This window comes from Pholis gunnellus (assembly GCF_910591455.1).
Source record: "Pholis gunnellus genome assembly, chromosome: 1".
Classification (NCBI taxonomy): domain Eukaryota; kingdom Metazoa; phylum Chordata; class Actinopteri; order Perciformes; family Pholidae; genus Pholis; species Pholis gunnellus.
Window position 1 is genome coordinate 9,588,094 of NC_136528.1, and position 13,635 is coordinate 9,601,728.

At 40.7% G+C, this 13,635-nt stretch overlaps 1 protein-coding gene across 2 annotated transcripts in view; it reads left to right on the forward strand.

Annotated features, from left to right (window-relative positions):
* Positions 1-11,627, forward strand: part of uacab (uveal autoantigen with coiled-coil domains and ankyrin repeats b) — a 39,911-nt gene extending 28,284 nt beyond the window's left edge. For both annotated transcript variants that reach the window (XM_079158487.1, XM_079158488.1), the window contains exons 9-19: positions 174-211; positions 599-655; positions 894-1,001; positions 1,532-1,564; positions 2,572-2,664; positions 3,337-3,367; positions 3,480-3,529; positions 3,800-6,514; positions 6,844-6,996; positions 7,676-7,741; positions 8,664-11,627. In XM_079158487.1, the coding sequence (XP_079014613.1) occupies positions 174-211; positions 599-655; positions 894-1,001; positions 1,532-1,564; positions 2,572-2,664; positions 3,337-3,367; positions 3,480-3,529; positions 3,800-6,514; positions 6,844-6,996; positions 7,676-7,741; positions 8,664-8,735 (3,416 nt within the window). In that variant the 3' untranslated portion in view covers positions 8,736-11,627. The remainder of the gene's footprint in view (positions 1-173; positions 212-598; positions 656-893; positions 1,002-1,531; positions 1,565-2,571; positions 2,665-3,336; positions 3,368-3,479; positions 3,530-3,799; positions 6,515-6,843; positions 6,997-7,675; positions 7,742-8,663) is intronic.
* Positions 11,628-13,635: the final 2,008 nt, after the last annotated feature.

Sequence of the window (13,635 nt, forward strand, 5' to 3'; positions counted from 1 at the left end):
ACAATGTCTTAGGGCATAATTCTGACTTTAACGATTATTTCCTGATTCCGTATTTCTCTGATATATTGTTGTCTTGCTTGAGTGCATTCCTTTCCTTGAACATGTTTTGAAGAAACACTGTTCTGTAAACACAGCCGTATATCTGAACTTCCTGTTTTCTCGTTTTGTTCCAGATAAAGAGGCCGCGAAGATGGAGCAGTGGAAGCGACAGGTAATCCTGCAGCAATCAGTTTACTGGCTCACACCATCCATTAAACCCCACTTATAGAGAGTAGCAGCCTTTATTCTCCATACTACTATACACTGACATTTGGAGTGGCCATTTTTTTTCTGGCAGGTCTCTTTGTTAAAAGATTGCAAATTTAAAGGTGAAGGCCATTCAAATGCTAAGACACTTTGAATCCTTTAGATTGTACGTTTTCTTCCAGTGGTTCCACACTTCTAATCACATCTAACGTTGCCTTACTCACTGCCGCGCAGATGTACATGACTGCCATCTAGTGATTATAACTGAGAGTTGTTCTGTACACTTTCATAACCTTTGGTAATGTTATATCTTCAAAACATGGTTGTAAAACAGATCCTATCTCATCCTCAGCATTCAGTGGAGAGATCAGAGGCAGCTGAGGTTAGCAGAAGGGATCAAATGATACATGTAAGTGCTGTTTAATGTCAGCCTCCCTATTCCACACACACACACACACACACAAGCAACCTTCATGACATTTAGGGAGTGTTTGCTTGAATTCACTGCATCCAAAGTCAAATTCAATCATCAAGACATCCTTGTCCATAAAGCAGTGATACATTATTAGTTGTTTTTAGCATTCAGTAATTGTATTTTGGTCGGTTCACATTTTTAAGCTTTATCGTTTTGTGTGTGTGTGTTTCAGGACTTGGAGAGGCAGAACGAGACCATGCAGGAAAGTCTTAAGAAGTACCACCAGGATCAGAGAGCCTTGTTGGATAAAGTCAACGTGCTGCAGCAACAGCTCACACAGGTAAACAACACAACAACAAAGAGCTACTTAGCTACAGAATAGCTAAACAGCTCGATCAACCCTCCAAGCATGCTTTTCCTTTACTGCTGGCTTGTTTTTTCATTGTGTGGGTACATCTGAGAGTCTTTAACTATAGCTTTGGGTGACAAATATAAGCAACGATAATATTAAAAGCTGATTTGATTCAAAATCTCTTGGCTTAATGTCGTCATCCGAACATCAAGGAATATGTACTCGGCAATCACAAAACACAAAGCAGGCTTTGTGTTTTGTGATTGCTAATATGAAATAATGATGACTTATTCATTCAGCGAGCATAATAGATTCCTCAATTTTAGCTGCCAGAATTATAACAAGGACTTTCAATCATACAAACTTAGTGGTTTGTTGTTAGTTATTAATCCCTTAATTGACTGTATATGTGTGTATATATATATATATATATATATATATATATATATATATATATATATATATATTTTTATTTTTTTTTATTTTATTTATTTATTTTTTTTTTTATTCATCCGCAGGAAAAGATCACCGTGGAAGATGCTCAAAAAGAGGTATGAAAGTGAAATGATTTATTGGACATTGTGGGCCTCATTCACACTTTTCTCAATTGTTTTCTTGGTTACATTTGTTTGTAAGAATCTTGTTATACAGCAGTAGCAATCATGAGTGCAGTGTGCAGACGTCTTACGTTACTGTATGACCTCTGAATCCTAAAAATAACTGTACATGTTGAGGTGAAGGGGAAAGGAAGGTAGCACAGTCCAGCTGTGACGTAAAGGATCTTGATAACATGCTAACAGGTCCACACATTCAGGATTCAAGGTGAAGTGCTGTAGCAATTCAACATTTTGTAATTTCCTGAGACAAAAAAAAAACAAAACCTAATTTGGTCCACTGTTTTAGTCTAAAAGTCGGAAAAGAAAGATCAACAAAAACAAAAATCTATGAATTCCAAAAAACGTCATTGTGCATGCACACAAGTAAAGCTGTGCGCTCTTGTGTGTTTCATGAAGGAGGTTCATTCTTCCAGAAGTTGCTGCTTTTTAATTGATGATTATGTGCAGTGACATCTGAGAGTCAGATGTTACTATCAAAAAACACTTCTTTTCATAATGTATCAACAATTAAAACACATAATTAACTATCGCATAATAACTCACTCATAAAAGTGAAAAAATTATTATATTTACTGCACAATTTTGCTCCAAACTAGCCCCTTTGATTATGTTTTTAAACTTGAGGCGCCTCCAGTGGTGACAAAGATACACGCCGTAGACTAAAGTACTGCAACACATTTATTAGTTTTTAAAAGACCAAAACGGTTCACACTATGTTTAATATATGAGAAAATTACAGTTTTTAATAATAGTCTTAGAAGCCCTTAAAAAATGGTGTGTCAGATATTTTTTGCACATTTCTCAAAAGTTAAAAAAATGTATTTTGGAGTAGTTAGTATCAATTAAAGTGTATATATTCTCTTTGATAAATTATATTATTAAACTGTATTTTCCATCATTCAGTGATTTATTGATCTTTGTGTGTCTTTCTCTTGAATCAGAAGGATCAGTTGAAGATGTTACTCAGTTCCAAAGAGAGAGAAGAAGGAGCTCGAGGCCAGGAGACTGTCAAGGTTCAGCTCCGGAGTACTATGGTCAGTGACTTTACACTTAATTCGATTTTTACTTTGAGCTTTTAATCCTCAACGAAATGAGTGCATTAAAAACATTTTTTATTTGTAATCAGACTTAATAGTTTATTAGGTACACCCAGCTAAAACTAATGCAGTCGAACACAGAACACATAACAGTCCTGCAAACTAACAAAAACAAGGTTACGGTTATAATGGTCAGTTTTTGTTGGTACTGTTTTAGAGATGTGTTGATTCAACTTCATGGTTAATTTGGAGGATGTAGTTTGATGATTTTGAACTGTACAGCGTTATTCTACTAATATTTTGTCAACCCCAGTTACTTCAATGATGGCAGGCTAAATAACAGAAGCACCTTTCTCCCAAAGTGATCACACATTTAAATATAACCTCTCTATTTTCAACCAAAACCGAACGTCAAAAATGTACGGACAAAAAGGACTATTGTTTTCAACTCTGATTAGTTTTAGCGAAGTGTACCTAACGAACTGGCAACTGTGTATCTGCTTTGAGAAAATGCAAAATAAATACAGAAAGTTATTGAAATAAATCAGTGCTGCAGTTACCTTAATTAACTAACAAACACATGACCTGGTAAATGCACTGTATTATGTTATCTGAAAAAGTCTCAGTTAGACCGTTTTGTAATGAGTATTTGTTTGTGTGTATTCACAGGGAGACTACTCTGGACAGTCTGTTATCAAAGGTAAGCTTCATCTTTTGAACCGTAAAGAAACCTTTGATACAATTATTTAAATATTCACTTGCAGAGTATGACGAGGTCTGAATGTTATGTTTGTATGCTGTTTTTCTTGCAGGTAAAGAAAACATTTTGGTCAAACAAGCTCACAGCCTGGACTCTGAACGGGTACGTTTTTATCTGGAATCACATGACTTTCAAAAGTCTAAAGTACAATGTTAGTAGTTTGCATTTGAGCAATCTGTGTTAACAGTAGAACCTGCATGCAAATTAAACTGTTTATACAGTATTCAGATCCTGATTGGAGCTGATGAATCTTTTTTGCAAATGTATTACAAAGCAATGAACAACTCTTTGCTAGTCTCAAATAAAGTGTCTGGTTTTCTATAGAAATAAATGATAATGCAAATTAAAAATGTTTTTCCTCATTCTCTGCAGATGCTCCAGAATCCTGCCCTGTCGCGCTCGCTGTCTCGACCTTCAGAGAAGAGTCATCCCACTGCAGGCTGGGACGTCTCTGGCGAACTGGACGCCCTCCTACGTGAACTCGAGACGGTCAAGAGAAGACAACAGGCAGCGGACGAAGAGACGGTACGACTTCAGACTACCCTGAACCGTAAGAACCGAGAGTGCCAAGAGCTGGTTCTTAGCCGAGAAACCATCCAGAAACAGGCTGACCAGCAGGTTCAAGAACTGGAGGACGCCTTGGGGGACGTCCAGAAGAGGATGCTGGATTCTGAGTGTAAGGTCAAACAGCTGCAGGCCCATGTCGTCGCCGTTAAGGAACACTTAGGGGGCCAGGCGACAGAAGAGCTGCGCTCTCAGCTCCAGGATATCAAGGCCAAGTATGAAGGCGCTTCGGCCGAAGTGTGTCGCGTTCGTAACCGCCTCAAACAGAGCGAGAAGGCTTTGGAGGAGTACAAGAGCAGCGAGAACCAGCTAGCGCTAGAGGCAGAAAAGCTGAACCAAGAGCTGAGCTCTGTGAGTGCGGACAGAGATGAACTAGCAGAAACCCTTCTAGAAATGGAAAGCCACTTAAAAGAGACCCAGACTAAACATGGCAACACAGTGCCAGCTGAGAAGTTTGACAACATGAAAAACCTGCTGAGCAACGCAGTTGATGAGAAGGAACGGCAGATTGCTGAGCTGAGGGAAGACTACGATCGCGTGCTGGAGGAGGTGGCAGAGCTCCATCGAAAGGTGGACAGTCCGTCATCCCAGGGAGGATCGGGGGCAAAGTCTGCTGAGGAGCAGCAGAGGATACGGGCAGCCCTCGAAGAGCAGAACGCTTCTTTGAAAAGGAAACTGACCGATGTGACTGCCAGAAGCCAGGCTCTAATTCAGGAGGTCGAGGAGAGCGAGGAGGAGAGAGATATACTACGAGAGCAGCTGGATGAGCTCAACGGCAGGATTGAGATGGACTACGTTCCCATGACGGTGCACGAAGAAGCCCGGAGGAACATGGTAACGGCATTGGAGGAGCTGGAGGACAAACTGGTGGAAGCCAGCGAACGTTACGGAAAAGCAGAGGCGCAAGTCCAGCAGCTTCAATCCGAGAGGCCAGCGCTGCAGGAGAACATCAGCAGTCTCCAAAGCGCCAGTGACAGACGCCTCAGCGAAATGGACGCTCTGAGATCTCAGAACGCCGACCTGATGAAGAAACTTGAACTTTTGCAGAAGAGATGCGAGGACAGCGATAAAAAGCGTGTGCAGCTGACCACGCAGAGCCAGACTCTGAAGCAGAGCTTGGAGGGAGAGTATGTTCCCAGACAGCAGCATGAGCAAGTGAAGATGGAGTTAAGTTCCACCTTAGAGAGTGTTAAAGCTGAGAGGTTGAAGTTGGAGACCAAGGGTCAAGAAAGTGTGGAAGAATTGAAGAATGTGAAAGAAAGAAATGAAAAGTTAAAAGAAAAGTTGGAAAAAGTCCAGTTGGAGATGAAAAAGGACTATGTGAGCGTAAAAGACCACAAAGCTATCGCAGACAAGTTGAATGCTGCTGTGGTCGAGGCAGAGAATAGAGCAAACGAAGTGTCAGGAAGTTATGTGTTGGCTCAGGAGGAAACAGTAAAGCTTACCCAAGAACTGGAAGCACAGAAGAAAGAACTTGATACCATACAGGAGGCTATTCAGTCCAAGTTTATTCCACTGACAGCAGCCGAGGAGAAAGATCACTCTCACAGCGCTCAGGTGAAGGAGTTGACCGTGAAGCTGTCGGAGATGGATGATAAGTACAACAGAGAGACGTCTGCAAGAGAGAGCATCAAACAGGAGAACGAGAAACTAAAAGTCGAGATTGAATCTGTTCAACAGAGGCTAGACTCTGCTGTGGTTACCGGGGAAAAGCACAAGAATGTGGAGGAGGAGTTCAAGGATAAATTTGAGGGATTAACTCAGAAGTTGGTCAAGTTAGAGCAGCGGCACGAGGAGGTAACGCTTCAGAAAGAGGATCTTCAAGAGCAGAACGCCCTCGGCAACGCTCAGATCCAGAATCTCCACGAGCGTCTGAAATCGGAGTTGACTCGGATTGCAACATACGACACGGAGCTTAAAGCGCTCCATGACGCCATGCAGCAATCCCAGGCCGACTGCAAGAAAGCAAGAGAGGCTCAGCAGGAGGAGGCCCACAGGGTTTGCGCCTTGCAGAAAGAAGTTCAGGAGCGCTGCGGGGATCAGGCTTCTCTGCTGCAACAAACAGCCAAGGCCAAGGAAGCCCTGGAGGCTGAGGTCAATAAGCTTCGTTTGGCTCTCCGTGAAGAGGAGGAGAACGGCGCCCAGAGGGCCGAAGATGTGTCTGCCCTGCAATCTGAGCTCCTTCAGGTCACACAGACGCTCCAGGAAATTAACTATAAAGAAGACCAAATGAGCCAGCTGAAGAAGGAGAAGCAGCAGCTGGAGGAGGAGGCTGCCAACCTGAGCAACAAGCTTCTGAGCGTAGCAGAAGAGGGCAAAGAGGCCCGCCGGGAGGCAACGCAAGCGAGGGAGGGTGAGAGCAGAGCCCGGACAGAGATGGAGGCTGTCCAGGAGAAGGGACGTGCCATCGAGAGAGAAATCAGGGATCTGAAGGAGAGATGCGATGAGTCGCTCACCACCATCTGTGATCTTCAAAGGGGGATTCAGAAATCAGCTCAGCAGACTGAAGCCAAAGACAAAAAGGTAACAGAAAATGAAAACTTCGCTGTCAGTCATTGTTTTATTATTCAAACTACATTTGGTGCAGGCAGTATGTGTGTTTGACTTTAGCTAAATATAACTACTATAAATGCAAAATGTGAAAATCCTCTATTGACAATATTTTGTGTCTGTTTTGACACTAAGGGAAAAATAACTGCATTATGCACATTCTAAAAGAAAATCTGATTTGTTTCTCTTTCTAGGGATGAAATTCTTCTTACAGTTTCGTTGCCTGGTTGATAAAGCAATGATAAATGGATGAACATTAACATTTGTGTGTGTGTGTGTGTGTGTGTGTGTGTGTGTGTCAGATCACAGAGTTGCTGACAGATGTTGAGCGATTGAAGCAGGCACTAAACGGTCTGTCCCAGCTGGCATACTCAAGCAACGCGCCCAATAAGAGACAGACGCAGCACATCGAAACACTCCACGCCCAGATCAAGACCCTACAGCAACAGCTGGCTGTGAGTGGACACACAGAAAATGATGTTGACGTGTGCATATTCTGCTTTATATTCCATTTACTGCACAGTAACTGTCTTTTGGTCATTTTCATTTAAATGCTATTTGCACAGTGATATTTAAAAAACTTTCCTTAAGATAATAAATAAAATGTAAAGTTTATGCTGCAACATTTTGGCTTCACAATCCATGTGGTACTTTGGTTTAGGATACAACATATGGAAACTACGTTAAGTGACTAATTTAGAATTCATTCATTCAACCTTTATTTTAACTCAGAAATACATTGATGCAGAGACCGAATTTACAATATAGGAGAGTAAAGAAATAGGCACCAACAAACACAAATAAGAAACTTAATAATACATAATGCAGTTAAGATTCAAGACAGATTAAAACAAGAATAACTGGAAGTGAAATAGTAATGAAATGAAAGATTTAAATTGGTTGAAGTGAGGTAAGCTGTAGATTGTTCAGCATGTGATCATGATAGTGATTACAGTGTGTATACCTCCTTTACTTGATGAATAGAGATGAAAATACAAATTCAACATCTCCATTTAGATTTTCTTCGTTAAAATCTAAAAATACAGCCAACTGTAGAGAGAAATGTGTGCTGTTCTTGTCGTAACATTAAGTTGTGCAATAACCACTTAATGCTTTTCTCTTCTGCTCCATAAGGATGCTGAGAGGCAACACAGAGAGGTGGTTTCCATTTATCGGACTCATCTTCTCAGTGCAGCACAGGTACGTTCCTCTCATTAATCTCTAGCGAGGGTGAGGGTCGTCTGATTTCCTTTCCCATGAATGGTCTTAGGTTCTGTTGTTCAGATAGTTGTACTGATATGATGAGCATGTTGAGAACAGTCACAATGTAACTTGATATGGAGAAGAGATGAATCATCTTCGTTAAAACTCTTAATTGCTTAAAAAGGCAGACCGCTCTGTCGATCCTTGGCCATTCCCCAGCAACACTTTTCCGCTTTTGATGAACTAAACTTCTAAAAACCTCCCTTCACAGATGTTATTCGCTAGTCATAACTTTCTGCCATCCGGAGAGCTAAAGGAAGTAATTGACAGACATCGGGAGCCGTCGCAACAGCTGCAGCACGGCTCTAGTTAGCATGCAGTCTACAATTTTTGAGAGGCGAAACAAATCACAGAAGGCTCGTACGACACACTGGCAGTGCACGTTAAAACAAGAAACGGCCGCCGCAATCATTGAATGATAGGTAGAAAACCAGTAAAAGATGTTATGAAGTCTGTTTTATTGATTCATGGTCAAGATCAGTCAACTTTCAGCACTTTGTCGCCATTCAAGCGAAGAGATGCTACCTCATATGTGTACACTTCGGTAAAATGTGTGAAAGTCTGCTGATTGTTTGAGGCAGCCAGTGCAGATGGTTTGGGAACATGTAATGGTAACGCTAATGTTTGGACGTCCAGTGGGAGCCGGCTGCAAAATCATTTATCAAAGCAAGAACAAAATAATGTATGACTCAGTCCAAATTATCTGAACATATGAATGTGTAAGTGCACCGCAGCAGTCAGAAGCCGATGCGCAGGATTAACCGTTATGCGAGCGAGTAATTGACAACAGAGCTTTTAGGGAGAAATACGGTACAAATGGATTAACTGAAGCTCATTTCTGACTGTTTCTCTCTCGCAGGGCCACATGGACGAGGACGTGCAGGCCGCCTTAATGCAGATCATCCGCATGAGGCAGGAGTTTGTGTGTTAAAGCTTCCTCCGACGAATCGAAACGCTGCCTGCTGACTCAAAATCACCATTTTCACATCTACTGCTGAGTTCACCTGCTGTGGCCCCTGTGGGTGCCTGGTGTGTGTGTGTGTGTGTGTGCTTGTGTGTGTGTGTGCGTGTGCGTGTGTGTGTGTGTGTGTGCTTGTTTGTCATTTTGCAAAATTTCCGAAACAGGCTTCTTTCTTTTTTGGTAGTATGGCTGCACTTTGGTTCCCAAAAATCAATGTCGTGGGTAAAAGTGAATAACCGTAGATCAAGATACAAATTATTTCAACTTGCGTAGATCCCAGCGAATGAAAACTTTAATTAAAAAGGTTATTGTATCAATTTCTGTATCAAACTGACCTGTGAAATATGGGTGTCATTTTACAGTTCTCTTGTTTCTCTGTCATTTCTCCGACTCCGTCAGTTGCCATAGTGTTGCAAAAAGTGCATTTGCAGGCTACCAGTAAGTTACGCAGCGTCATCTTTCAAGAGTTTTTCTTTTCTTTTCTTTTTTGGGAAGAGCGCAAGTAGGCGAAGGGAAAAATAATACTGAGAATCGTTTGAAATTTAAAATTATTTTAGATCACATTTCGATCTAAAATTGAAATCGTGACATCCTTACTGTGAAACCATTTAGACTTATTAGATTGTTGACATACACGCAGGAACATTTTTCACTTCATCTTACAGAGCGGTGTGTGAAAATGAGATTCCGTACATTTCTGTGGGATCTGTTATCCATGACAATGCAAATCAGCGCATCGTTATGCCGCTTTAACGGTGATATGGGGAGTTATTTGACATGTAGGACCCTTTCATAGATTACTCACTCTTGACGTGCTCGGCTGAAATGTAAAATGGACACGAACGCAAAGACCACTCTTCACATTCCCACCTGACGTTCGGCTCTCATACAGTTTGTTTTCCCGTTGGACAGCAGTGTTCGCTAGCATTTGAGGGATACGTTCACATTTTTTTCAAGTGAACCTTTAAGGCAGAATAAGTAGGATTTTCCTATAAAACAATATAGACTGACACAAAATGAATCCCTCTTAATAATCACTTATGTTTACAAACAGTAAGCGACAAATTGTACTCGTTGTGCCTTTTTAAAGGATAGTTTCACGATGTTACAAGTCTGAACACTGAAATAGGTCTTATCTTCTGTAATTATTCCTCCTATTCATACTGGATACTAAGAGATCCCTTAAAAACGTGTGAACCTATCCTTTAAAGCAGTACTCACCTGCTCTTACATAATGTATATTAGGAGTTCCTGGTCGCTGTAAACTGACTGGCAGTGAAAATATCTCTTCATAACACGATTAAAATGTAAGAGATGTTGGCTCTTTGCAAAACCTCATTTCAAAGTTTAACCATTGCAAATATTTGGCTTCTTCAGTATGAAGTAGTCGTAGCAAGTGCGACTGTCTTTTTTTTGTTCAAAATTCCCTGTTTGTCAGGACATCGCTGAAGAACAAGTACATTTTGCACTAAAATCTCTTTAATTTTGGACGTTACCCACATGATTTGAATAACTGTCTCACAGAAAGAGGACTGTGGATTTTGTCCCACATCTCTGACATTAGAATAGTTTATAAGGAAACCCCTCACATGGACAGAAGATAATGGCCTCCAATAACTTTTTTTTTTTGAATGCACATGTTGGCAGAATTGTTTTAAGACCGACTTAAAAGAATGTGGACCTATCCTTTGACTTTGTTCATGTCAGCTTCTTTCTCTTTACTCATTTTGTGGCTCAGTTATTGTCTCCTGGAGGTCCAAACTAGCTCTCATGTTTTCAGAATAATCCCAAAACCCGAAGAGTGTAAAAAATCGTCCAAATCTGTACTCGCCATTTTTGCAATATGGTAGATGGTAATATAGATTTGGGAACCATGTCACTCACACAGCCCGTTTTAATCTGGACATGGTTTTTCTTCGATTTGAGTCATGGAGGGAGTGGAGACCTCTTGCTGTGTGCTACAGTTTGCAGTGGCACGACGTCCTTTTTTTGTTGAAACCAGAGTGTCCTCTAGTGGAGAGACTTGGCAGGCCAAGTTGATAGAAGTTGTAATAATCAGTGTGGCCCAGGGGTAGGCTGCTGTTGTTTTAGGAAGCTGGACTATCTGCAAATGTGTTAAATCTCACAGATAACTGAGAGAATATGAAATGTGAATGTAACACTAAATTGACAGAGCTTTATCTCCTAATATCTATTGCTTTGCAATTCTACATTGATACCATACCTCTTTTTAAAGACAGCATATGTCCCAGTTGAAGCTTGACTTAATACAAAACCCTGATTTCTGCAGCAGTGAACTCTCCTAGAGCAAAGGCTGCGTACCCCTGGGCCAGCTCTTTGTGACTCTTGATGGTGTAGTGGTGTTGTGATTGTTGAGCGAGTCTCCTATGCCTTTACACTGATATATTTTTCATAGCTTTGTACTACTTTAATTACTGTACTACAGTGTGATAATTCTGATATTCAGCAGGTCTGGAAGTAGAGCGGCACAAAACACGTTCAGGGTAACATTTACTGTAGTGTGATCCGAATAGAGCAGATCCCTTTTATTTATGTGGATAAACAAAACCTCTTAACGGTTATTTCTGTGACGCATTTCTGTGACGCAATTTTAACTTTACCAAGTTAAAATTCTCGCTCTCTGTTTTTATATTTTGGCCAAAAACTCACACCAACAGATAGTTTAGTAAATACTTCTTGCATTTTGTCATGGAGATGTTATGAATCATTACTTACTGTCTTCCATCTACTGTTAACATAGACTGTTAATTGAATCTCTAAACAACTATACTGTGTACCAGTCTTTGTCTTTGACAATAATCTTTGTGTTTGTGACTCAGTAATACAAAATCAATAAAAGTGCCTAACATAGAAAACCACATTTTTGTTCAGTGTTTTTGTATTTCCAGACTTAAATGCCTCAACAACTATTGGTGGCTGGATGGGTGGTTATGACAGGTCGTACAGACCTTCATGGTCTCCAGAAGATGAATCCTATTGTATTTGGCGACTTCCTAACTTCCTCTAGCGCCACCATCAGGTTTAAAGTTATTCCTTGCACTGTTAAATGTCATCATTTTACTCATGGTCCCCACACGATGTATTTGAATGACTTTGGTGATTCACTGACTTTTCATGTAGCGCCATCATCTGGTCAAACTGTCAATTGTCTGTATATACCTTCGAAGCTAATTACATTTACCATAATTAGCATAATCTGCTAATAATCAATATGTTAGCAGGCTGGAGCTAGCATTTAGCGCAAAACACCTTGTGGCTGAGTACAGCCTCATATAGCTGCTATCCAGTGGCGGGCCGTGGATTTTATACCTGGGCCTTCAGTGCTGTTCTACACTTCTAATAACCTCATTATGACGTCACAGCTACGGGTTATTATTTGTTTCGTGTAAAAGCCGCATATTCACATAACACTGCAACATTTGACAAATGAAATAAAATGTTACATGAAGTTCAACACCTAGCATACAAAACACGAAATGCAGAGTGCAGATACATGAATACGAGCATGACGGGACGCTGCGTCATAAAATGCACGGCCCGCCACTGGTTGCATGAATATATGTGTATGAGAAGTGGCATATAGTTCTGTGTGTACAATATCAAATCTTAATAAAAGTTAGTGTATATGGTTAATTTTAAGTGTTAAATGATGTAAAGTCCCATAGGAGCTGTAATGATTGTAATCCATGTGAGACAGCATGGCTGTAGACCCTGTAGTCTTTATTTTCGCTTCTTACTAAAATAAATGAGAAAAGTCCTACTATACATAAACACAGAATATTCTGCCAAAAGCAGAATAGTTTGGTTTATTTTATGAGAGATTTCTGTCATCATCTTTTTGTTCTTACTTTTGTTTGGCTGGGGTTTGTTTTGTGGTCCGATCTCTGTAAGAAAAATCTGCTAACACAAAGTTATGTGCACCAATCAGGATTTATCGATATTTTAATCAAAATATTTTACAGTTGTCGGGTTTGTTTTCTTATGTTGCCAGACAACTGTGAATCAAATCCGATCAAACGACACCCGTAAAGCCTGATGAAGCAAATTAGCTGAGTTTGTTTTAATACACTTTGATATTGATGGTTTCTTATTTAGTCATGAATGTTTAATGTTACAATGAAATACCAAATGTTCAGCGGCTTTCGGGCGGTCTGTAAATGTGTGCTTTTAGCTCCACACACGCTTACTTCCCTTGTGGAAACGGTTCAGTTCATGTGGTTTCACTTTAAGTACAATCAACCCAGGAATGGGAGCGAGGAGCTCTTTGGCACACGGCGCTCACTTTTATCTTCGAGCCCGTGCTTCTATTTATTTGTCTGTTGGTCTTTTTTTTTGTGTTCTCTTCACAAGATTTATTTTTCATTAAAGCTCTTTTTCGACGCGATGCAGAGATCAAGGCTATTTCAATTATCTCATTTCAGATAAATTCACGGCATGCACATTCACTGAGCACGGGGGAACTTTTCCATTTAAAGTACAGTTGATTTGGCCAAAAAATAAAAAGTAAGCAAGTTTACTAAACCCCCCCCCCCCCCCCCCCCCCCCCCCCCCCCCACACACACACACACACACACACACACACACACACACACAGATAAACAAAAGCTAATCCATCCCTTATCCCATCCTCTGTTCACACAAACATGCACACACCCTCTAATTGATACAAGGCTTGTCCTGGGTTTGATTTCTTTTGAGAAAAGCTTGCTGGTTTCAAGTGGCAGCCCTCCTCTCCTCCTCCTTCCTTGGCTTTATGATTCTCTTTTTTGCGGTCTGCACTGAATAAGCTGTTCTCAGCAATTATGGCAAATACAATTCAATCTGTTGGTAGATCTCTCTTTAATCTCAT